This window comes from Platichthys flesus, chromosome 15 (assembly GCF_949316205.1).
Source record: "Platichthys flesus chromosome 15, fPlaFle2.1, whole genome shotgun sequence".
NCBI lineage: Eukaryota > Metazoa > Chordata > Actinopteri > Pleuronectiformes > Pleuronectidae > Platichthys > Platichthys flesus.
In genome coordinates, this window is record NC_084959.1 from 3,714,144 (window position 1) to 3,737,620 (window position 23,477).

The following is a 23,477-nucleotide window of genomic DNA, read 5'->3' on the forward strand; positions in this document are numbered from 1 at the left end:
CATGTGCACTTTTCACGTCTATAACGCTTCAACATGTCTGCAACAATTTCACATTTGCTGCCTTTCAATTGATGACAATATTATTCATAAAGAAAGTGTAGTTGCAGAGATTTACACTTTTAATTTGCCATTTTTGAGCAGGGGTAAGAAGAGGTTAATGAATCAGGCATCACATCATCATCATATGTTTTCATTTGTTGTGTTTGTTTCTTCCATTACATAGAGATCAGTAACCCTCTAATCCTCCTTTATTGTATTTTGATATATTCGATGAGTGGCGACACACAACAGGCGATGCATTAAAACCCCTTGATGTGTCTCCATCGGAATAAACAGAAGCGAGTGACCTGGGAAAGTGTTCCACGAGCCCACGGGCTCCGACACACTGGTCCCAGCCATCATCGCTCATCAGCCACCACTTAGATTGCTGTACTTCCTTGTTTCACAAACAATATCTCTGCCCTGCAAGAATGAAAAATGGATCCTTTCGAGCTTTGTGCTACTTTGATTTGAAAACCCACAGTAATAACATCACAGACTCTGCTTTGGGGTTGCATCAGTGTTGTGGCCGGTGGTGAGGCTCCGGTGGCTTTGGCTTATTTTAAATGATCGCTACGGAAGCGGCGCCAGGCAGCCTGCCAGTCGAGGCTGACGGTGTTTGCCATCCCCAGTGCAGGAACTTGATGGTGAGATACACAAGCCCACACACACACACACACACACACAGACACACACTACTAGGCAAAGTGGACGAACATGAAAAGAGAGAAACAAATCAGAGGAGTTTTTGAAAGCAACAAATGCAACTTGTGTCACGTTCAGAGGAACAACATTGTGTAACACATGATAAACAACACAACTACAAACAAAAGTGTGACATGATATTTACATGTCACACCACCGACCAATCTTATTTATGGAAATGAGTTTTTCCGTAACAAGCATAATCTTTGAAGATAGATCAGACAGCAAGGGCTGGGGGGGGGGGGGGGGGGGGGGGCTCAATAAGTACATCAGCAACTATATAATAGATGTCGACAAACTAGCCAAAGAAATAAACAAATTCTGTGTGACTAGGACACACAGAAAACAAACCTTATACAACTGTTACATCAGATCCGATCCTGTGTGATCTGAGCTGGACATTGTGTAACCAGCTGAGAGGAAACTAGCAAAAGGCGTAACGTGGTTATAATCACCGTTAGAATTACCATTTTGAAAAAACACAAAACAGCCTGACAAACACATCTTCTCAGAGAGGCTAAAAAGCAGCGACTCCGGGTGGACGCGGGGGCGGGCAGCGGAAACAAACCAAACCAACACGAGAAACATCAACCGCTCATTTGCATGCCTCAGTTGTCAAGCACCTCTGAATGTCCCTGCCAGTTAGGAGACGAGGAGGACGAGGCGAGAGGAGAGACATCGCATCCTCTGATGCTGACGGATAAAGAAAGACAGCTTAACAAACCAGATTCAAATCACCCCCCCCCCCCCGGTGGCCCGAGCGCAGCCCCAAACAAATGAACCTGGCCGTCTTTAATATTCAACACCGAGCCTCATTTTTCAAAGATGTGCAAAGGTGGGCGGCGGGGTGGACATCTGGTTATGATAATGCACTAACATACTACAAAGTGCATTCGAAGGCATCCGCCGAAGGTTACCAGGCAGCCGCGGGGGAGGGGGGGGGGGGGGGGGGGTCTGCCTGCTCGTGGTGTAAACCAGTGACGGTAGGAGGAAGGACCTCAAACGGGCGCTGCCTTGTCAGCTACATAATTGTTCCTGTTGTGCTAAATAAACAACTATGACATGTGGGAAGATGCTATGGGAAGGCGGGGGGGCTAATTAACGGCCAACGGCAGACATGTGCTGTGGCCTCCGAGGACAAAGTCAGAGGTGCTGAGGAAAAGCACTTCTGACATGGTGGTGGGGGTGAAGCATGTTTGAATCTGAGGCTTTTAGAAAGGATATATATTAAAAACATTGTTGGCATGAATATGTTAAAGGAGACGTATGCCAGAGGGGGGGGGGGGGTGGGCTATTAGCAGCCTTTATTAACAGAACTACAAACTGTTGCTGTCGATTGATAAAGACCTGTGTGACCTTTTCATGATGAGCTGATGTGGAAACACTGGACACAACGGAGTTTAGACTGAAGTGGAACATTAGGACCAGGAGAGTCTATTGCGACAAAGGGTCCAAAGCAGGCCCTTGGGCACGGACCTGAAAGGGGGCCCCCCCGATCTATTGAGAAGCCCCTTGAATTCTATGATCAGCTTTGTATAGGATGCTGAATGAACAGCCTCCTAACGAGGCACTAAAGCTGTCTGCTTTGTAAAGGCTGCACACTTTCAGAGGTTTGGTTGAAGTGCTCCTCAGAACTTTCGGTGGCACCCTTGGGATCCACCTTGTTTGCGTTTATTGTTGGACCTCAACAGTGAAGGGGAAATAATCCGCCCTTGAGCCTAGACCGACGCTCAAGGGTAATTAAACTTGCAAGATGATTGATGGATTGTGTTGTGTTTGTGGTAATTATTTATACTTCTAAAGTCCAAAATCTGAAAAACAGAGTTAGAGTTAGCGGGGTTAGCTTTACGGAGCCAGAGCCGGCTAATAAGGTCAAGGGTTGTTGTAAATCATCTTTAAAGTTATCAAACTTATATTTAACTTTCTATGATATGTTGCTCTAGATAGAAAATACACTTTCTTTGCAGCATCAATATAATTCTTCAAGTGTAAGTTTAGACATTGTGTAGAATCCGTGAGCAACAGCTGTTCGGATGTGATCGAGACATATGGATCACGACCAAGATGAATATTCTTTTGAGGCGGCAGAAGAAACTCAGCGCAGGAGAACAAGCTGCCTCCTCTCTGTGAAATTCAAGATGAAGCTCCGTGCTGCTGTTTTTCAAATGCAGATGAGGTTGGATTTCACTTTGTGCCTCGCTCGTACCTGTGAAAGCCGCTTTAGAGAAAAGAGACCGCGACATCGGGAAGTGTGACAAATGTCGGAGCAGCAAGTTTCCCGACGCGGGGGCCGGAGGACACGACTACCGATACACACTTCCTTCCACACGGAGTCTGAAGCTGGAGCTTTTAGTTACTGCCGACACTCCTCCACCACAGCGAGAGAGACAAACTCTCATAACTGAAATAGACATTATGATAATGGTTCACGAGAGAACGTGGGAGTAATATACTGTATAATTTAGCCTGAGCTGCACTTAATACGTTTCCTCTAAATGTTTAAATCCATCACTTAATTTACCTCTTTACATAACATTAACACCCGGATACAGACGGCACGAGCACTTTGCATGTACCCGCCGGACAGAAGCAGACCAGTGGCAGACCACAGGCAAACAGAGGCACCACAGGGGGAAAACTGCCTCAGCCTCTCTGCTGAGTTAGTATTCAGCCAAGACTTGAAGTGCACATCTTTCCAATCTCCCAAGAAATATGACCTGTGCCGCCTGGAAACTGGGAATCGGAGCATCAATCTGCATCAATCTAGACAAGGAAACCTTCCGCTGGTCGGCCGGGAGAAGGAATAAATCAGTTTTATTGGTCTGATATTCCCTGGATAGGATGAATGATGTTTTGTTTGCCGTGTTTGTTATCATCACCTGCGTTAGTACTGCAGCTATTTGCAGAGACCATTGAAAACTTGACTTGTTAAGAGCATTAGATTTGAGTCTTCGACGCTCATCCCACTGCCCTGGGGCCTGGTTCTTTTAAACCTGAGACATGGGAGGGTTTATCAGTGGGTTTTCCAAACATGCAATTAACAACAAGCATATTGTGTTATCATTTTTTGTTTCTGTACATACAACCTACACACCACAAGCAATTGGGGTTGTGTACATACAACCTACACACCACAAGTGTTCGCCTGAATTCCTGGAGTAAAGTTCGTAGAAAACCAGGAGAAGTCGATGTGTGAACACAGCAGGGGATCCACCGCAAGCGAGTGTGTGTGGGTGTGTGTGTGTGTATGTGTGTGTGTGTGTGTGTGGGGGGGGGTGATCATGTGACAAATGAAAAAACAAAACAAATAGAAAGCGGTGTCATAAACAAAGAAGACACTTCCGAAGATGTTGAGAGAGTCTGTGGTGATAAGAGCTGACGATGGTGTCAAATTCTGTCTTTTCCTTTACACTCATGTATACATGTCTTCTAGTTGTACACCGGTATTTCCTGTATTCGTCAATCAATGCTACTGTGCATTAGTCTGTGATGCAGTGGGCCTATAAAGGCAAGTCAATGACAAACACAAGTGTCCATCCATTAGCAGCACTGTCATCCTGTGAGGGTCAGATAAGTGACAATGGATGAGAGGAGCAGTGACAAACCATTTCACATTCACACCTACAGGCAATTTACTGTCGCCCAATTAACCTCACCTCCCCACAGACTCCGACCCCCAACCCCCTCCACTGTGAGGTGACGGAGCAAACCGCTGCACCACCGCGCCGCTCCGACACACAAGTGGTTTCGCTTTTCATTGGTCAAAGTGTTATCCGGAGTCATGTAGCTCATATTTCCAGCTTTTTACAAAGGCCGGTAACGTATTTGCCCGGTGGCGACGGATGCAGGGTTGGATTCCAGCCTTTCTGTCATCCATGTCAAAAAGTTGGAGCGGCCAATCCTAGATTAAAGCTGTCAGACAATGACACAGCACACTGCGCGGCGCAGAGCTAGCCCCAGGCCCGACTTCTCTGAGACGGGAAAGGAAGAGAGCGAAAAAAAAAGAAGCCATATTCCATTTGCCCGGGCGAACAGCTGCACGTAGTATCTGTGTGATTCAGTATGAAATGCATGCATATTAATCTGGCCACCGTGACAGTGAGGGAGATTTTAATCAGGGAAATAAAACCCTCTATAATACTGATGTATAACTGAGGCAGGGACATTAACTGGGAGACGTCGGTTGACTCGCTAGACGAGGCTTTGTTTGTAGATTTCACTCTGCACATATCAAACCACTTACACACAAGGTCGAAGGATAATATGTGGCTGAATATTAATCCACACATCGGTCTGTGGGCATCCATTAGCTCTTAAAGCACCAGCTTTTTCTTTCTTTTTATTGGATTGCGGTTAAACAGGCATTTATTCAAACCGCGTCCTCATCAGACACATGATGCAACGTACAGTAATCCCGTACAACACGCTGCTTTCGCTTCATTTTAGTGTTTGTGGGTCCTTGTGTGCCGCCCTCTGCAGTGTGTGTGTGCGATCACCAGAGATACTAATTTCCCTCTGACATTTCGAGGAACATGTGTTTCTGAGTGAGAGCTCAGTGAACAGCTTACAATCATTTTTCTTTTTTAGATGTGGCTCCTGGTGATAAAATGGTGTGTGTGTCTGTGTGTGTGTGTGTGTATGTGTGATTGCAGTCAGTCCTGGTCTGATTGCATGTTTTCACAGATGTGCGTGAGCTTGTCTGATTACAGGTCTTTGTGTGTTTGCTGCGAGGAGCTGATTTCTGGGTAACCCTCCTGAACAAGTGGGTGAATACAGCGTTATTACAGCACGGTAACATTTACCATAATAACATGCACGGGACGCACGTAATGAAGCAGTAGATATGTATGAGGACAAACTGAAGAAGACCTTTAAAGTTCAGACTTCATAAACATGTGTGAAACTTGAGGTATAAGTCTGTGATGCTTGTTTTTCATATGTGACAAAGGGGCGGTCGTGTACCCGGTTTTCGTGCGATGACAAACTTTTAACAGTATTTCCAGCTGCACTCACTTTCACTTTCACTTTCTAAAATGAAGTGATCAAGATCGCCTGGCTGAGAAGTTCATCTGAGGACTTGTAGGTGTTTGGAGTGGACGTGGGCGAAAACAAAGTGCTCAGCCATTGACAGAAAGATAATGGCCGTAATTTGTTATAATTAGTAATATTAAAGAGTCGGCACATCCTACGTCCAGGTTTAAGCCAGTGCCAGATCTTTCCCTCACCTTCACTGAGGGCTTTGAGCTGATGTCTTTTTAGAAAGTCTGATGAGCTGATGTGCTTTGGTTTATTATAACCAAAAGATCCAATGGAAGACAATTTATGACCGATGTCCTGGAGAATCAGAATGATCCTCGAGTGTTTAAACATCCTGTGACGTTGGCAAAGCCGAGAAAAAACCTACGACTCTGCCTGTCGAGATCTGTTTGATGTTTACAAGGCTGAAGGAGTTTAAGTCTGGATACTCTAATTTCAACCGCCAGCCGCGTGGAGCCGAACAACCCTTCAACCGAGCCTCTCGCCGGGCGAACGCCGTCTCCGGGCAGACGACTGACGGCTGGAGGCGTCGGAGAAAAGGTCAAGATCCTTGTACGGCCCGACCACTTCAAACAGAGGAATCCCTCTCGGGGGGGATTTGAAGGAGGCAGCTCAGCTAATCCGTGTGTCGGCCTGTGACTGGTGAGAAAAGTTCAAAGATATGACAGACGAAATTTATGGGGGTTTGATAGCACTGCTCCCTCTGGACATCAGACTCCATAAAAAGACTGTTGGTATGTAGTAGAGCCGCCATTTTGAACATACAACATGTATGTTCTGACGTAGCAGCCGTCATCGAACACGAGATAGACAACATGACAGACAAGACATCTTGATCGCCCCCTGGTGACTTCTGCAGTATTACCCCCACCTCCCCCACCTCCTCCAGGTCAGTGGCTGGGACCTGGGTGGAACATGAAGAACATTCTCTAAGATGTTTTTAGGGCTAATGAAACTGATGTTAACTAAAATGTTCATGTTTGTGATTAGTTTCGTTGATGAATTTAAAAACAGGGGGAAATGTCTTGATTCTCAGCTGAAACAGATCAAAACTGAGGCTCTATCTTCCGAATCACCAATTATCACTCAGATAATTGGTTTCAGACGCAGAGTAATTTAATATATGTTGCCCTGAAAATGAATTTTACCTAAAGGGAAGAAAAAGCAGGTTATTGCACCTGTGATTGTCCAGGAACTGAATAAATCAACATATAATTTGATCTGATTTCCATCCTGCACCTTTTACAGCTTCTACATGATAAAGATTTACAAGCTCTGGTGCTCGCGAATTTCAATTTTTCTATTATTGCCATTTTGTGTGTCTTCTAATCGGTTTAGGAACGTTACTGAACAGGGAACCTGTTTATAGGGCCCTGGTGGGGGGGCTGGTAACAATGCACGGTGAGACCTGATAATAAAACAGCTGCAGTGGTGAGAAGTAAATAAATCAACAGTCATGGTTGAATATTTATAAACTCGACTTTAAATCTGAGCAGGATTCAGCAGCGTTTTATCATTTCCACCTAAATACATTTAGATTTACTCCGTTAGAGCAAGACAATATAAAAACATGAGTCTTTATCTATTGCAAGAGAATAAATGTGACAATGAAGATGATATTTTAATAAATGTGGAAACATATTTGTAGCTACAGTGAATGTGATTATTCATTATGTCCAATTAGGAGCCAGCTTTTCTCACTGTGGCAGCACCCTGCTCCTGTAATTCACCTCCTGATATATTGGTATTGAGACTCGCAGCGAGTAAAATAACAAATGACTCCACTATAACTAATAATACATGTCAAGCACCTTCAGAGATTCCCTCTTCCACACGAGCGACATAAATATCCAGCAGCAGAAGCCTCACGCGGCGCCAGCAGCCGCCTTCCCCAGCCTGACGCTGCATTATTCACCTGCGTAATCCATAATAGACCAAAGCTAAATCTTGTGATAGGAGAAAACCCCTCTGAGATTCATTCAAATGAAACATAATGCATCTGGCTGAATGGCTAATAAATTGCAGCGCTTTAAAGTGTCAAAGAAATACACAGAACCGAGAGACGTGGACGGATGAGCGCTGCGGCAGCGACACATGAATCCTACGCATGACTTCAAATCTGTAAAAGAGGGAAACGTACACAGAACAGACACTACAAAGTACAAATCGTACTGTCCAGGCGAAGGTGTGCCATTTAAAGTACTCGAATAAACTACACATTGTCTTGTAGAAAAAAAATAGAAGGGGGGGGGGGGGGGTAATAGCGCCACAGTGAGGTGTAGGTTTGAAACTGCAGATATATCCGGATATTACATATACATTACTACATTTTGTATCATGGGGCCAAAACGATAAAAGATATTCTCACATTCATGGCTACTGGGAATCTAGAATCTCAGAGGAACCTCGACCCAAACCTAGTTTCCGAGAAATTTTGAACTTTCAGCTTTTTGTAATTTAATCTGGATTAGCAGAAACTGAACAGTTGGGAACGTTGATGCTATCACCTACATCCTGATTGGTCCTTATTAGTCTGGACTCGACAACCAGGGGGGGAAATCCAAAAAGTTGCTCACAACTTATTTTCAGTGACACATACACATCGTCATCGGTGCCTGTTTCCCATTCGCTCATTTCTCGTTACAGTAATTTACACACACACACTCTCAGTGTATGTGAATGACATACACTGAGAGTGTGTGATATGAATTTGTCAGGTGTGTCAGCAGGATATGGAGCTAGGGGCTCATCTGGAAGGACGTGATTTTATTTTAAAAACTTAAAACATAATATTATTGACGCAGCCTTAGTTAAATAAATGTGATTTTCTACTAGTTGCTTCCTTGGCTCGTGAAGATGAGATTTGCCACAAACTGTTTGAGAATCACTGTATTACAATCCATATATTTCACGGTTACACTGCCGTCCGCCCCCCCCTGCCTCACACTCACACTCTTCACCTCTCCCACTGGTGTTTGCTGGAACAGAGGATTTGTGACACATTATGTAAGGCTGGTGTGTGAAGAGCTTTGTGGGCCGTTGCACGCCTGCAGTGAGCATGTAAATGGGTTTCTGCACCACCACTGCTTCTGTGTGCTGCATGAAACGCTTTCATCTCACCGCTGGGCTCCACGTGTGCCGGGTAAATTTCAGCAATTCCAGTAAATAAACAATAATAAATAATAACGGAGGGTTGCACATCAATAAGTGTGTTGCCATACTGCGGTGTGTTTATGATAATACACACAGAATGAAAGGGAGCACATGTGCCGCCGCCCGCCAAACGTTTGTATTGTGTGTTTTGTCCCCCAGTATTTGCAGCTCTTTTAAAAGCAGATACTGCAAGTTACACAAACATTTTCTTCATGGGAATAATCTCATTAGCTAATGGAGGCTGCAGAGCCTGGAGTCAGGGTGTATGTTGGTTTAGTGAAGCCATTACGACAATGTAAATAAGAGTTTTTGGCTAAATCAGGCGAGGATGAAGTAATTAATGATGAACATGTAACAGCTGCTGCAGAACAAATTTTTGAGTGTTGTCGCAAACATACAAATATAGAACCACTAGACTGCATCGCAGAGTGCTTCACTAGCGCCACCTAGAGGCTAGAATATTGAGAAAGAGACAAATAACAGTTTTAGCATTGTAATTTAGAAGGATAATCACTTTGAAATGTAATTACATGCAATATCTCCACAGAGGAGTTTATGTTTATTTGTCCTACTAAAACTAAAACTACCAGACGGGATGACATGAAGAAGAGCCCCTTGAATTTCAAACAGTTCCAGATAAATGGGCAGATCCAGGAATGTTTGTTCTCATTCTTTAGGTTCCATCCCAGTAAATAAATCCAAAATCTGCCAATGGCGTTCTTAAAGAAAGAACAATATTCCAAATATATTGAGTTTCATCCACTAGGATCCATAAGTGTTGACTGAAAAACGTCAGTCGCTCTCAAGAAACATTAAGTTGAAGTGGATGATTTAGCCTGAAGGAATCAATAGAGAGTCTGATGAATATTCAGACCTGGATACATTTTCAAGTGGTCAAACTTATATCTTGATTTCAATATGAAATGAACTGAATGACCATCAGTCAACGAGGCTGATGTCTAGAGCAGATTTCCCACGCAGCCCCAGTGAACTGATATTTACTGTGTTCAATTTCCCATGAAACCCGAGCGGATGCGGCTTCAGCTGCATTTTTAGATTAGCTTTCATGCTCGTTGCTTTGCCAAAGGCCACTTAACATTAGGAGAGCATGTTTGAAATACACAGGGCTCGGCTGCGGCTCCGAGAGCTTCTGAAGGAGTCTCTTGATACCGCGGGAAAATGTCGTGAGCCTTTCAGCAGGCGACGCTTGATTAATTTGAAATAAAAATGTCATGTTTGTTATGAAATCAAGAGATTTTTGTGATGCAAACACATCAGTGGTATTGTCTTAGGAATTGGCTTTTAATGACACGTTCTGGGATGAGGTTTAAGTTAAAAATGCATTTTAATCTCTCCTGAATTTGGCAAAAATACAATACAGTGACTAATGGATCGATAAATGGGCACCTCTCCATTTTGGGAGATGATACATATTTTTTTGTGTGTCTGATTTCCTTCACCAGCACGTCGTTCACCTCGTGTGTCATTTGGAACTGGGCAGGTGGCATAATGGCTTTAATGGAACCTTTTCACCGACAACAGCAAACTGCTGAATCTGGAAATGAGGCTGATAAGAGCAAAGTTTTGCGGCTGGATAATAAAAAAAAAAAGAAAAGAGCAGCAGCAGAGCCCAGTGAGGTGGAGGAGTTGGGTGATCATTCTCTGTGGGTTCATCACCACAGGAGTAGATAATGAATATTCATCAACGTGGCTGTAGGTGTTTAAAGAGCGAGGTTTAAGGCTGCATCTACTCTAACACACGGTTGTTTTAAAAAGCATCTTTTATCCTTTACTATCACCATGGTTCATCCCATTACTACAAAGTTTGGAACAGACGCTGGACCGTTTAGTTTCATTTGTAAACTTCAGGGTCAAGATTCATCTCCACTTTACTAATTTAAACCAAAACAATGACCAGCGACCAGCAGAGTGATAACAACGGCCTTAAAAGAAAGAAAGTTTCATAGGAAAACATGTATATAACGAGTTCTTTGACTATTCAGCTCGGCCTTTGTTCCAATAACATGACGGAGGCTTGCTTTATGATCCATACTGCAGCCAGCCACCGGGGGGGGGGATAAAGATGAGACAGGAACCCAAGATGGCCTCCTGATGGGGGTCACGACCCGACTACCAGCGGTGACTGCAAACCTTTTTACTTTCGGTCGTGGCTCAACTTGATCTACAGGCCAAGAAAACAAATCTACTGTCTTACATTTTCTTAATTTCTGTTCCTCGTGAATAAATGGTCATGTGACATGTATTCGGGCGTGTTAGTATGGACAGAGATGGTTTCTGATGCTAATACAAGTCAAATCTGTATTGTTACCCGATGTGAATCTTCTAGTTTTATAAATATATTGTTTTTCTAACCAACCGGAGCTCATATCAGTGTATCCACGAATGACTGGACCTCACAGAGTTCGATTTCACTGCCAGTTTGTAGTACACCCCCTCTACCCGTCTCCTACAGGGCAGTTACATAAACCCAGTGCATCATTCTACATACGACTTCCTACAAATTACCATCCAAAACAGTCGATCCTCTGTTCCTCTTCCTCTCGCTAACGCTCCTTCCTCCTGAGCCGTTCATGCTCGGAGGAGAGCGAGGGGAGCTATTGTTCTGGATTCAAATAAAGAAATCAAGAAGTAAACAGAGGAGCGGCGAGGGAGGCAGGACGGGGTACGAGGGAGGGATGGATGGAACGTGGCTGCTGGTTGGTGTCGCTAATGATGAGGAAAATGGAGGGTCATGTCGGAGCCATGGCTGGATAGAGAGGGAGGCAGGGAGGGGGGGAAGGAGGGAGAGAGGGGGGGGGGAGGGAGGGAGTCGGCGTTGTATAAAGAGTCACATAAGTGGTGGGTGGATGCTTTGTGTGTGTTTTCTGCATTTCCACTTGCTCATGTTGTGTGCACTGTTCATATCACACAGTGCGGCTACATGCCTCTACTTATGTGAGTCAAACCAGGTTATCCACGAGCGTGAGCGGCGGGCGAGTGTGTGCGTACGTGCGAGCAGGAGAGAAAGAGGGCGGCAACCGAGTGATTAATGCGTCAGAGAGGCAGCTGTGGTGGAGGCTTAGTCCTTTGGAAATACCTTTCAGAGAAGAAAGACAGAGCGGGAGGATGGAGAGAGGGAAGGAGGGAGGGAGAGAGAGAGAGAGGACAGAGGGAGGAAGATGAGAGAGAGAGGGAGGGAGAGGAAGAGGAGAGGGAGGGACGATGCGTCTGCAGCCGCTGCCACATAAAGAGAAGTGAGCTTAGAGGCGTCACCGGGGTCGAGTGGGGCAGTGGAGGACACGTGGCTCGGCAGAGGGAGGGAGACACAGAGGACACGACAGCGTCCTCCTGTCCTTCATCTTGTCCACAGTCTCAAGTGTCTCCTTTCAGCACCGATGTGATTTCATCTTTTCAATAATCCGTGAACTTCGTACTTGATGAACAGAACGATGACTGAGTTGAGTTAAAAGGACAGATACAATCTATTAATTTCAATTTATTGGTTATTTTCTATTATCTTTGGTATTTTTTCAGGTAAATGATGTGATATAGGAGTTGCAACTCTGTCCTGTAGTCGGGATAAGATGCCGTTTCCATTCTAAAAATAACAACATGACATCAAGTGACCTGCATCGAAAACAAGTTGCATAACTGCCCTTTTTTTCAGTTTTCCCCTAAATTAAGAATAAATATCATAAAAAATACGATTAAAAATATTAGCCATGAATTTAGAGTTGCAATCAATAAACTAATGTAACAGGGAATTAGAGTTTTTTTATACTGAAATAATCAACTGCTCAGTGGTCTCTAATGTCAATGACATAAAATATTATTAAAAATCCTCTGAGGCGTTTTCACAGAGCTTTTTTAAAGTGAAGTTTCCCAAACCTGAGACCGTCGAGTCCAGATGTCAAGCTGGATCTGGACCACGATTTTAAAAAGATCTTCAGGTTCGACCTCGTTGAACTATCTACTACATTTTTTTACTGCAATATATGAATATATATGTTTTGTATCCCTGTAACCTGGGGCTGGGTCAGGTTGTTTGGGTCGGGCTCTGCTAACTTTCTCCCAGGCTCGGTCGGGTTCGTGCAGAAAGCTGCAGCCCGAGCTGAACCCTGTCGCCTTCTCCTCCTGGATAACTGCACAACTGTTTATAGGACAATGTTCTTACTGTGCAGAAGTCGACTCTTAAACAAGACAGAGTGCAGCTGGATAACAGCTTGTACTACGGGGCTGTACTCTGCATCCTGACTCAGCCATTTTAAATGTGGAGCAGCTCTTGTGGATATTATGTCGAGTCAGGCAGCTGCAGAGGAGCGGGAGGAAGTCGAGAGGGGATATCATCTCCTGACACACGCTGGGCGAGGCGGGGTTTCCTCCTCGGGGCCACGACGAGTGACAAACAACTGATGACAGAGTCTTTCTAAGAAGGCGCTCGACGAATTGTGCAGCTGTGAAATCTGCCTGTCAAATACACAACGTGTCACGAGACAAAAATAACCAACAGGGGTATTAAAAAATTATGACTGAATACATTAATCAGAAATTAAGCTTTTAAGTTCTGATCAAATCTTAACTGATTTTAAGAGCGTGGACGAAGACCACAGACTGATTTCAGATTTTAAGATGATGTCACATGACCTGATCATCTGTTCAAATCAAACGCTGCTCTCGAAACTTCATGAGGAAATCAGATCCAATATCAGGCTGATTGGTGCAGCACAAATTCCACATGTTGTAAATCAATACACACTTATAATGTAGATGGATTGAAGACAGACTTGGGTTTGCACTTTGCTGCACACAGTTTGCTGTTTGAGGTAAAACTTCACTGGATCACAAAATCAAAAAACTTTTGACTCCACGAGTTGAACCAAATTGCACCATTAGCGATGAAGGAGGCGACTTCCTGTCCCCTGACTTCACACCAGATTGGATCGTCAGCGGTGGTGGAGGGACTACACACTACACACTACACACCGCACAAACTGCTTCCTGCAGCCTGAGTAATACCTGAAAATACTGTGGATAGAAGTTGTTTTCAAGTACACTCCAAGCCACTGTGGATTTCACTTTAGAGGGAGGCTGCCCATGAGGTGGGATCCAGGCGTAGAGCGGCAGTGGCTCAGTGTTTATCATGAGGAGGAGGAGGAGGAGGAGGAGGAGGGAGTCTGAGGTTTGGCCCGAGTCAACGGTCCATGGCTGCTTCTCCCCCGCAGGCTGCTGTCTCCACCAGCTCCTGAGCTCCTCCACTGGATCTCTGCCCTCACAATACTTCAAATTAAACATCTTCATCTTGCAAACTAGACACACACACACACACACACACAGACACACACACACACACAGACACGTACATTTTTAGGCTCAACCGCTGCAAAAATAACTCGTTGCAAAGCATTCAAACCTCATTACGGTGTATATTACACAATACAGACGCGTGGATACGTTTTTAAATATGCATCAACAGTGAACTGGTCAGAACGTCTTCTGTGAACTACACTGAACCTCCAGCTCGTCCAGCGTGGACACGTGCATGAATCAGAGCTGGGATTCCAGAGCACGGCCCAAACCGAACCCGAGAAGAGGCATCGGTGACATTTTGTTGCCTCTCCTCAGGCCAACGTGCTGCGGTACAGCCTCGCTTAACAAATTCAGGCGGCTGCCAAATAATAAAATCCAGTGTAGGCTCCGAACAGCACACGGCAGCAGTCTGTAATAAACTGATCGTATTCCTGTGCAGCAGCTGTTTCATATAATTCCAGACACAGTGGTTAAAACCTGACATTTGGCGTTCTCATGAGACGGTGTTAGCAATCGAGGGAAGAATGTCAGAGGGGGGGGGGGGGTCACACAAACATTTATTTACATGCTAGTATGTCCGCTGACGAAACCTTGTGTTGGGTTTACATCTAAACCTGAGGGTTTGGATTTTTCAAGTCTGGCGTCAAAACTTTTCAAATGCAAAACACAGAAAGCTGCGGTATTCAGGCCACGTCCATATTACAACGTGTCAGTAAGAAAATGCATCACTACTATGTTGAGGTTGTGCGTCTGTACGAGTTTGTGAGTGTCTACCAACGGAGAAAGTTGGACACTGCTGAACCAGTTTTAGAAAAACTCAAGGACTGTGTTTGCAGACATTTAGACTTTTGGAAATTATGATGCACACATTCATCTGATTGGTGCTCAACACTAGTTATTCTGCTTCCTGTTTATACCGTTGTGCACATAAATATTCATAAATATTCATAATAAAAGCATTTACAGGTGTGTAAGTGCGGATGGGAACTTCTTTAAAGACGTGGACATAAATCGATTCAGTTTTAAAATATAATTTTTAAACTATATCATCTGAGATTTGATGCAGCCTCAATATACAATAAACACCGGTCAGGAGGTTAAAACAGTATTTATGCTGCCGTCATTGTGGAATTAAACTCAATACATGGGCTAAATAAGCCTCTACTAACACCATCACATTAACTGTAATGATATCAATTTCATTGTTATTATTAAAGAGTAAAAACGTGCTGCAGCTCCGGGAATCCAAGTTGAATCCAGGCTGTAGTGAAGGGAACATGCAGCAGGAAGCAGAAACACTGTGATGAGCTCTGGAGGGGTTTTCTGATTTCCTCTCTACTTCCTAGCAGCAGGCGGCAGAGAGGACGAGTCAATACTCCATCACTGGAACTTTTGTTTGCGACTCTTTTCTAAGCACATTCACTAAAACCTGTGTTTCCTCTCGAGGGTTCCTCTGCTCTAGTTCCACTTGTTCCATTAGGGAACAAATCACTCGTGAAACTCCACCGAGGAGCCTCCACCAACCTGGATCCACAACGACAAAGCTCTGTGGGGGGTCTGTCCTGTTACGTCTCAGTTCGTGTCCTCAAATCGTGTAACGACCAGAGTGAGAAGGGAAAATAACAGCTGTGATATTAGATTATATCAGGTTTTTTCAACACAACTTTATTCAAATTCTAAAGTCTCCCTCTGCTTGTTTCTTAATTTTAAAGGACTCATATTATCCTCATATTGAGGTTTATAATTCAATGTCCTCAAACTGTCTGATGCTGCAGCTCCTCTTCTCAGCCTCTGTCTGAAACACTTGGTCTTAGCTCCTGCTTGTAAAGATAAACGAATTGCACCTTTAACTACTACAAAAAAACAACAACTATAAAACATAATAGAGGAAAGAAGAGAAGAAGCATCGTATACGTCTCCTTCAGGAACTTCAGGGAACAAAGCCGACTTCTTTATTTTATTGTCGTCGGTTTGGAGGAAATAAACTTTTAAGGTTCGACAGTTCTGAGGTTATAAGATTTAAAAGTGTTGCAGTTTACTACCGCACTCATGCATGACTACACTTATTCTTTTGATTCGTTTGATTAAGACAAATAATTCAATCATCATTAAAATTGACCGAGTTTGACCCTCTGTTGAGGAATTAGAGATTATAATGTTTGTTTATGAAGGAGTTAATATCTGACATGTTAATAAAAGGCCGAGGCTGATTAATACAAATCTACGATCACACCCCGTTGAACTCAGATTTTATCATAATTAATCATCTTCGTCTTTCATGTGATGCAGCAACCGCACATTGTTCCATGGAGGACAATATCAGGATATGTTCATATATTGTATATGATCTCAGAGTTAACGTCAGTGGGTTCAATCTGGCGACAGAGTCAGTGACTCACTTTCCTCGCGTGGCGGAATCTAAGATTAATTATTGGTGTGTCTCCACAGGTGGCCATCGTGAGCTGCAAGACAAAAATCTATTTATCTGCAAAAGTCAAAGATAATTACTCCGAGCAGACGCCAGCGTTATGTCAGATTAATTAGAGGAGGAGAGGCAGGTCTAACAGCTGTGCCATTCTCCTTAATGATCGAGACGTGTCCGCGGTCAAAGTTCAACCATTTAGATTTTATATTATGCTCCGAATTCACCACATCATGTCGTAACCGAGCTCTGCCTGGAGAGCAGGACGCCCGAGGGACAGAGCCATGACACACTGCTGGAGACACAGTGAGAGGGTGTTAGTCAGGAATAATATTCTGGGAGTTAACCAGTGACATTCTGTAATTTGTAGTAATTAGGACACAAAAGAATCTAACTGTAATTTGTTTGTGTAAAAATATCCAACACCAAATATTGAACAACATATTTTCATGGGCCGTGTTACCTTAACTCAATATTTTGTATCTGCACCTTGGTTTTATTTTGTAGTTATTTGAACGGGGGGATATTTTAAGGATTCTGTTGATAATTAAGATTTTGTTATTGTCTCACTATCCAGAGTTGGATTTTTCTTCTTCTACCTTTTTTATATGTTGCTGTCAAGATAACATTGAGTCACAATGTTGAAGTGGTTCAAATGTTTCTTCATTAACATGGATTACTTCATCCTGTAGCCATTCAAAAACTAAAATGCAACTCGTACAATGGGTTTGTACTATTGTACCCCCCCCCCCCCCGTCCTGATGAAGCCTGTCTGCTCTGATTGGTGATTGGTCAATAGGCAATCAAACAAATGAAGCATTTGTGGCCTGTTCTTCATGATTTGTATGTTTGACTGGTGATGAGCTCAGGTCCAGTGTAACTTCAATGTAAACATATGATCCTGTTTTTTGTTAAAAACTTTAACACGATTCAAAACACTTAAGCTGAGTCAACAGGTGTCAAATTAAGACAGAAGGGGGGGGGGGGGGGGGGTTGATGGACGAGCTGCATCCTCAGCTCACTGTGCCGCTCCAAGCAGCTCGCGTATTGGAAAATGTAGATTGCAATGCAGTGGACTGGGGGAGTATTGGCGTTGCAATAAGAAAGACACATCCTGTGTGTGTGTGTGTGTGTGTGTGGGGGGGGGTTCTGGGTGCAGTGAGAGACGACCTTGCTGTGATTGAGCTTCAGTAGCTTGGGAAATTGAACCTGTGTTATGAAAGAAGAAGCATACGGGATGACAAGCAAACACTGTGTGCGTGTGATTGATGTAGTCGTTAATCTGAGCAGCACTCTGCGGGCGTCTATCTGCAGAACACACACATGCATGCACGTGGTTGTGTGTGTGTGTGTGTGTGTGTGTGTTTAAAGAGCCGCTCTGTGCACACATGGATAAGACTCCTTGGGTTTAACTGCTGCGTCCTTCATCCCACCTCCATCCTCTCGCGTCTTCCTCCCTATCGATCGGCACATTGAACAAACACAAGTCACCTACACGGGAGAAGACGAGTCTTGTCTTTGGTGGCAGGTCAACTGAGGAGGCTCGCTGACGTTTCACCAGAAGAAATGCTTGCCTTCTTCTTTAAGAACATTTTAACAACCTTTAGTGAAGACAAGGCTGTTAACGTAAAGGAGAAATCATCTTGCCTGCCCCCTGGTGGCTGGCTAGCTTAGCATAATACTTGTATAATGGGAGGAAGTCAAGACACATAGTCCATCTTTGTACAATCTATAGCTGTATCCAAATTACTTGTAATAAAAATATTGCTGAATGATAATGTACAGAACATCACATTTAATTGCATCTCTTGGAAGTAAATAAGTAAAAATGTGTGAATTTAAAAGAGAAATATGAAAACATAACGCATATGTTTCCACACGAGGCCTCAGGGCTCAATGAATGTTTGATACAGTTCATATTTATGTGAATCCAACTGAACATCATCGGGCAGAGCTGGATGAGCCTCCTGCAGCATCAGGGGTCTAAAGTCCGACATGTGGGCTCCAGTAAACCTCTTGTAGAAGGGATCATTACTAATTGATCTTTAATTAACTTCTATTGACAATAAAAGACACCTCTTTGAACTGGTCGGACATCATGCAGCTTTCCACCATCGAAAAGATCGGTGTTCATACATCCAGAGATTTAAAAATCGGTTGCTGTCACTTTTCCAAAGAGACACTTTCTGTTGCTGTTTTCTTGTATTTCACCCGTCTATGTGTCCTCATCTTGGAAATATCGGCAAATACTCCTTTCTGTTACTTCTCTTCATCGCTGCAGGTGCAGATCTAACTTCAGCTGCACATTCTCAAAATAAACACAGGCCCTGGAAAAATCAAGCTTTATCTGTTGACTTCATATTCTGGTGTTGCTTCTGTCTCCATCTTGTTTATTATATTACTTTACTTTTCATTTTCAGTTCTACTTATTGTAAATTTAGAAAGCGCTTGGCAGGACTAATCAAAAGGCAACCGCTGCAGTGGATTTTCAGTTATTCAAGTCAAAAGAAGCCGTCTAGAACTTCTGTCGAGTTATTTAATTGCCTCATAATTAACCCGTAAGTGTGTAATTTACTTATGAAACATTAAAAGTGACTTTGCAGACTAACATGTAAATTCATGAAAAATGCATGAGTGGACTCGATAATGACTCCAACCTTTGGTGTTTTCTAAAAATGAATTTCTAATACAGTGGAATTTAAAACCTTTCACAGGGTTGTTTGCTGCCAATGTTCTGACATGTTTTTTTTTTCCTTCTTCCTGCGCCTGTGAAGAAGTGGAATCTCTGGCAAACAGTTCAAAAGGGGAAGAGAACCTGATTTGGCAGCTTCTGCACACGTTTGGCTGCGTTTCAGTGCAACACAATGAAATAGGACAGAAACATAGATGGATGATGGACCTGACCGCTGAGGAGACAACTCATTATTTGAATAAGGTGAATATTTCTCGAGGATTTAAAAAAGTCGAGGTGTCAGGTGGAGGGTTTAGTTCTCCATTTAAATCGGATGAGACGATGATTTTCTTTGGCAGTGCGATTGTGTGTCAGTTTTGTCTGTTGTCGCTTTGTTGGCAATCAGCTGCGTGGACCACCACTGCTCCGTGGCAGCAGCATCGGCCTGTGAAGGACTGGGCTCCGTCCAATCAGCCCCATGGGAAGATGTCTTGCTGTTCAATTCTAATTCATGTACATATAAATAACTGTCGCGGGCTCTGCTAATTGGATTAAAAGGCTCGGTGGAGGAGAGACAGGGGCGAGGGAGAGGGGGGGGCGTTTAGCATGGGAAGAGCGGCTTGATTAATTTTTCTACTTGTAATGTTTGTCTCTTAATTTACTTATAAATATTTTACAACATTGCTTTTACTTTCAACAGTTCTTTTTAACTGTTTTTGGAAACTATTGAGTTTGACAGGATGTGCGTGACGTTTGTGTATCTGCGTTGACACGTTGAAAGACACAATGACAAAAGAAATCGCACATTGTCCAGAGAAACTTATATAGAGAATAGTTCTGCTCAGTGTTTGCAGCATGAATGAGAATTTTCATGAGAGAACACAGCAGGTGATTTTCCATAGCATTCAGGACAGTAGTGGCTTGTGGGTAAATCGTGCAGGAGGCGTGAAGTTAAATTTCTGCTGTGGAAAACTCATTGATTTCTGGACATTTTCCTGCTGTGTTCTCATCTGGGCTCATTTGGACATTTTCTGAACTCTTACTAAAAGGCTGGAAGGAGAAGTTTGGAGAAAATGTCCAGAGCAACTATAACTCTGACATTTTCTTAAAGAAACAGGATCTAAAACCATGTGATTCAGACAAAGGCTGAAAAGAGGAGCTGCAGCCGTCGGCACTTTGATGAAGGTGATGTGTTAGAGCCTGTCATAATTTAAAAGGAGGAACTTGAATATGAGCATAACTCCTTTAGGATCTCACTTTAAAAAGGCAGCATTAATATCTCAAGGTTTGACCTCAAGATTAAAAGGATGCAACAATGAAATGTAAAAGCACCAAAGTATTAACATAGAAACAGATACATCAGCAGCTGTGAGCCGGGGAAAAGAGATTCACTTAGTGCTAAGAACTTCAACACAGAAGGTTGAGAAAGTGTTTTTTGAATATAAAACTCCTCAGATCATTGAGTTCCCTCTGAGCGCCGTGTGGTTAACTGCAGTGGAGACCGGGATGCTGCAGCCGGGGCAGATCAGAACATTGGTAAGCAACTGAAGATGTATCAGTCAGCAGCTCTGACAGCTGCACGGGACTCGGAAGAAATGGACTGTGGAGAACGAGTGAGGCAGACTGAAATCTCAACGTGAGGAGGGCGGAGTGAAGCTGAGATGGAGAGAGATTGTAGATTGCTCATACGCGCCGTGTGCACACAAACACACACTACACACAAACACACACACACAGACACACACTCGAGATGCTGAGAGGAAGCATATCTTGAAATGGAGCTAGAGAAGCTGGAATATGGCGAGAGGATGTGGTGAGGAGATGAGACGAGGGGAAGGCTTACCTGGGTACTGAGCAGCTCCTGTGTTGTAGAGGGGGGGGGGAGGGAGAGAAAAAAAAAACAGAAAGGGAGGTTAGCATTCAAAGCCCCATTAAAAATGAATTGCCCCCATTTGCCAGTGCATAGAGGTGCATGCTCGTAGAACACAGGATAAGACAGGTAAGAAAGCAAAGGAAGGCGTATATACACGGTGTGTGCATATATCAGGCTTCGACCAATTATCAGGCCCGGCCATTAATCTTCACTTTTACAATCATCTGCAGCTCGTGAGGAGGAGCCTATCAACAAGCTGAGCTGAAGGTGAGGAAGAAGAGATCAGAGCAAAGACGACAATTATGTACATGCAGTAAAAATTCCCAAAACACCACAGACACACAAACAAGCTCATTTCCTGAGCTGAAGCAAACCAGCAGATCTGAATAGCATGTGAGTGATATGTGGAATTAGGGAGACTGTCACTAAAAGAAGGAGAGACCTATAAAGGCCTCAGTAGAACAAGAACTACTTTATATGTTCAGCGGATAATTAGCTGCTGTAATGAAGGAAATGGTCAAATTAACTGGGTGGTGATAAAGCAGCAGAACAAGCTTCAAGTAACAAATGCTGCCGACTTGAAACAAGACGATGCGGCTGCAGCAGCCAAAGGAAAGTTTCTTTCTACACACACTTTTACCTACTACCTTTCTATATCCCTATATATGTCTATGGATATGAACTAATTGGTGAATAAAGGTTAAAAAAGGAAAGAAAAACTGTAAAAGTACAATCTAATTCTGTTTCTGCTGGAGCTACAAGTACATTTGCAGTTGTATTTCCACAGTTACTTGATTTAATGCAAATTTTGACTCCTCTATTGGTTCCCAGTATCACCCATTGGATTCCTTGATGACTAATGATAAGCATAGGCCTTTTAACACACATATAGACTCTGAGTCTGAATATCAGCATCTCAAGAACTAATCTATAGGTAAAACCTGGATGAATCAGTCTCAGCTGAGGTTTCTGATTGGAATCCAGCAGAGGCAGCTCAGCTTTGGCCGTCATCGTACAGTCTGGCATCCGCTCAGGCCTCCATCGTTGAAACCCCCCCCCCCCACCCACCCCCCCGCTCAGCCAAGTAAGCATCAGGATTCCAGCTATGAGGCGGCTTTTGATTAGAAAGCCTGTTTCCCTCTTCAACTTTTGCCAATTCTCAATCATGGTGATATTCTAATTACAATTATCCGGAGCGAGCGAGAGAGAGTGTGTGTGGGTGTGTGTGTGTAAGTGAGGGAGAAGACGAGTGAGAGCGAGGCCGAGGGAATCAGAGGAAGATGAAGCGTGGAAATCAAGCGACTAGAATTTCGTTCTCTTCTTTCCTCTTTTCTTTGTGGTAACGATTCATCTTCTGCTGAAATCGTTGCTTATTTGCTTTTTCCTCCTAAATCCCTGGACGTGTGTGTCTCTGCGAGCTTAAAGGTGTCGGTGTGCTTTACACAAAAATAGCTTTTTGTATGAAGTGTCAGAAATCTTGTGCATCTACCGCATTAATCTTCAAACCGCTTGGTCTTTTTTAATAAGCACGGCAAATTCACGTAGATGCCACATTTACAAAAAAACTCTTCCCTCTCTTTGACGATGGAGAAGTGGAGCTGAAGTCTCAGAGCATCGCATCACTCTCCTCCTGCTTGAGCATTCAGACGTAGCACACGGTGAAGCAAAGTGCCTCGGAGAGTCGTACAGTCAACACCGGCCAGCCCGGAGTCGGGGGTTCATGCAGTGTGACGCTGTGAGGAGGTTTTTTAGCTTCTGGGAGATTACACGGCGGCGGGCGAGACATGGAGCAGCTCTCCCCCATGTTAAGTAAATGGAAAGCGGGTGAAGAATAACTGCAGTGCCGCTTTGCCCCCTGTACGGGTCTTGCGGGAGCCATCGAACCATCCCACCGCCAACCCACAACCTCCAGGGGTGAGGTTAAATGACACGGACTGGGGAGATGCATTAAACATGAGTCATTTGGACCAGGAGCTGGATGCTGGACCACTCCTGAGATGATAGGGACATTAACCAGGGTTTCACCAGGGCCTGAGCTGCATTTAATAAGGGCCACCGCGCTACCTCCCAATGTCTCTCTCTCCACTTTTGACTCACAGCCAGGGAGCTAAGTAGTTCAAGATAAACACTGCCACCGCTTTTTTCTGGCTGCAGTTGTCTGTTTTTCTGCCTCTTTCTCTGAACTCACTCTCGAGGACGACAACTGTGAGTGTGTCTTTGTGCCGAGATCAAGACCGATGTGAAGTTCAACAAAAACAAGAGTGACTAAA

The 23,477-nt window shown here is 43.8% G+C and overlaps 1 protein-coding gene across 4 annotated transcripts in view; it reads right to left on the bottom strand.

Moving 5' to 3' along the window:
* The window catches only part of cadm1a (cell adhesion molecule 1a), a 308,538-nt gene that overhangs the window by 70,208 nt on the left and 214,853 nt on the right, over positions 1-23,477 (bottom strand). For 3 of the 4 annotated variants that reach the window (XM_062405485.1, XM_062405483.1, XM_062405481.1), the window contains exon 2: positions 21,178-21,195. The exons of the other annotated variant lie outside the window; for it this stretch is intronic. In XM_062405485.1, the coding sequence (XP_062261469.1) occupies positions 21,178-21,195 (18 nt within the window). The remainder of the gene's footprint in view (positions 1-21,177; positions 21,196-23,477) is intronic. 4 annotated transcript variants of the gene reach the window in all.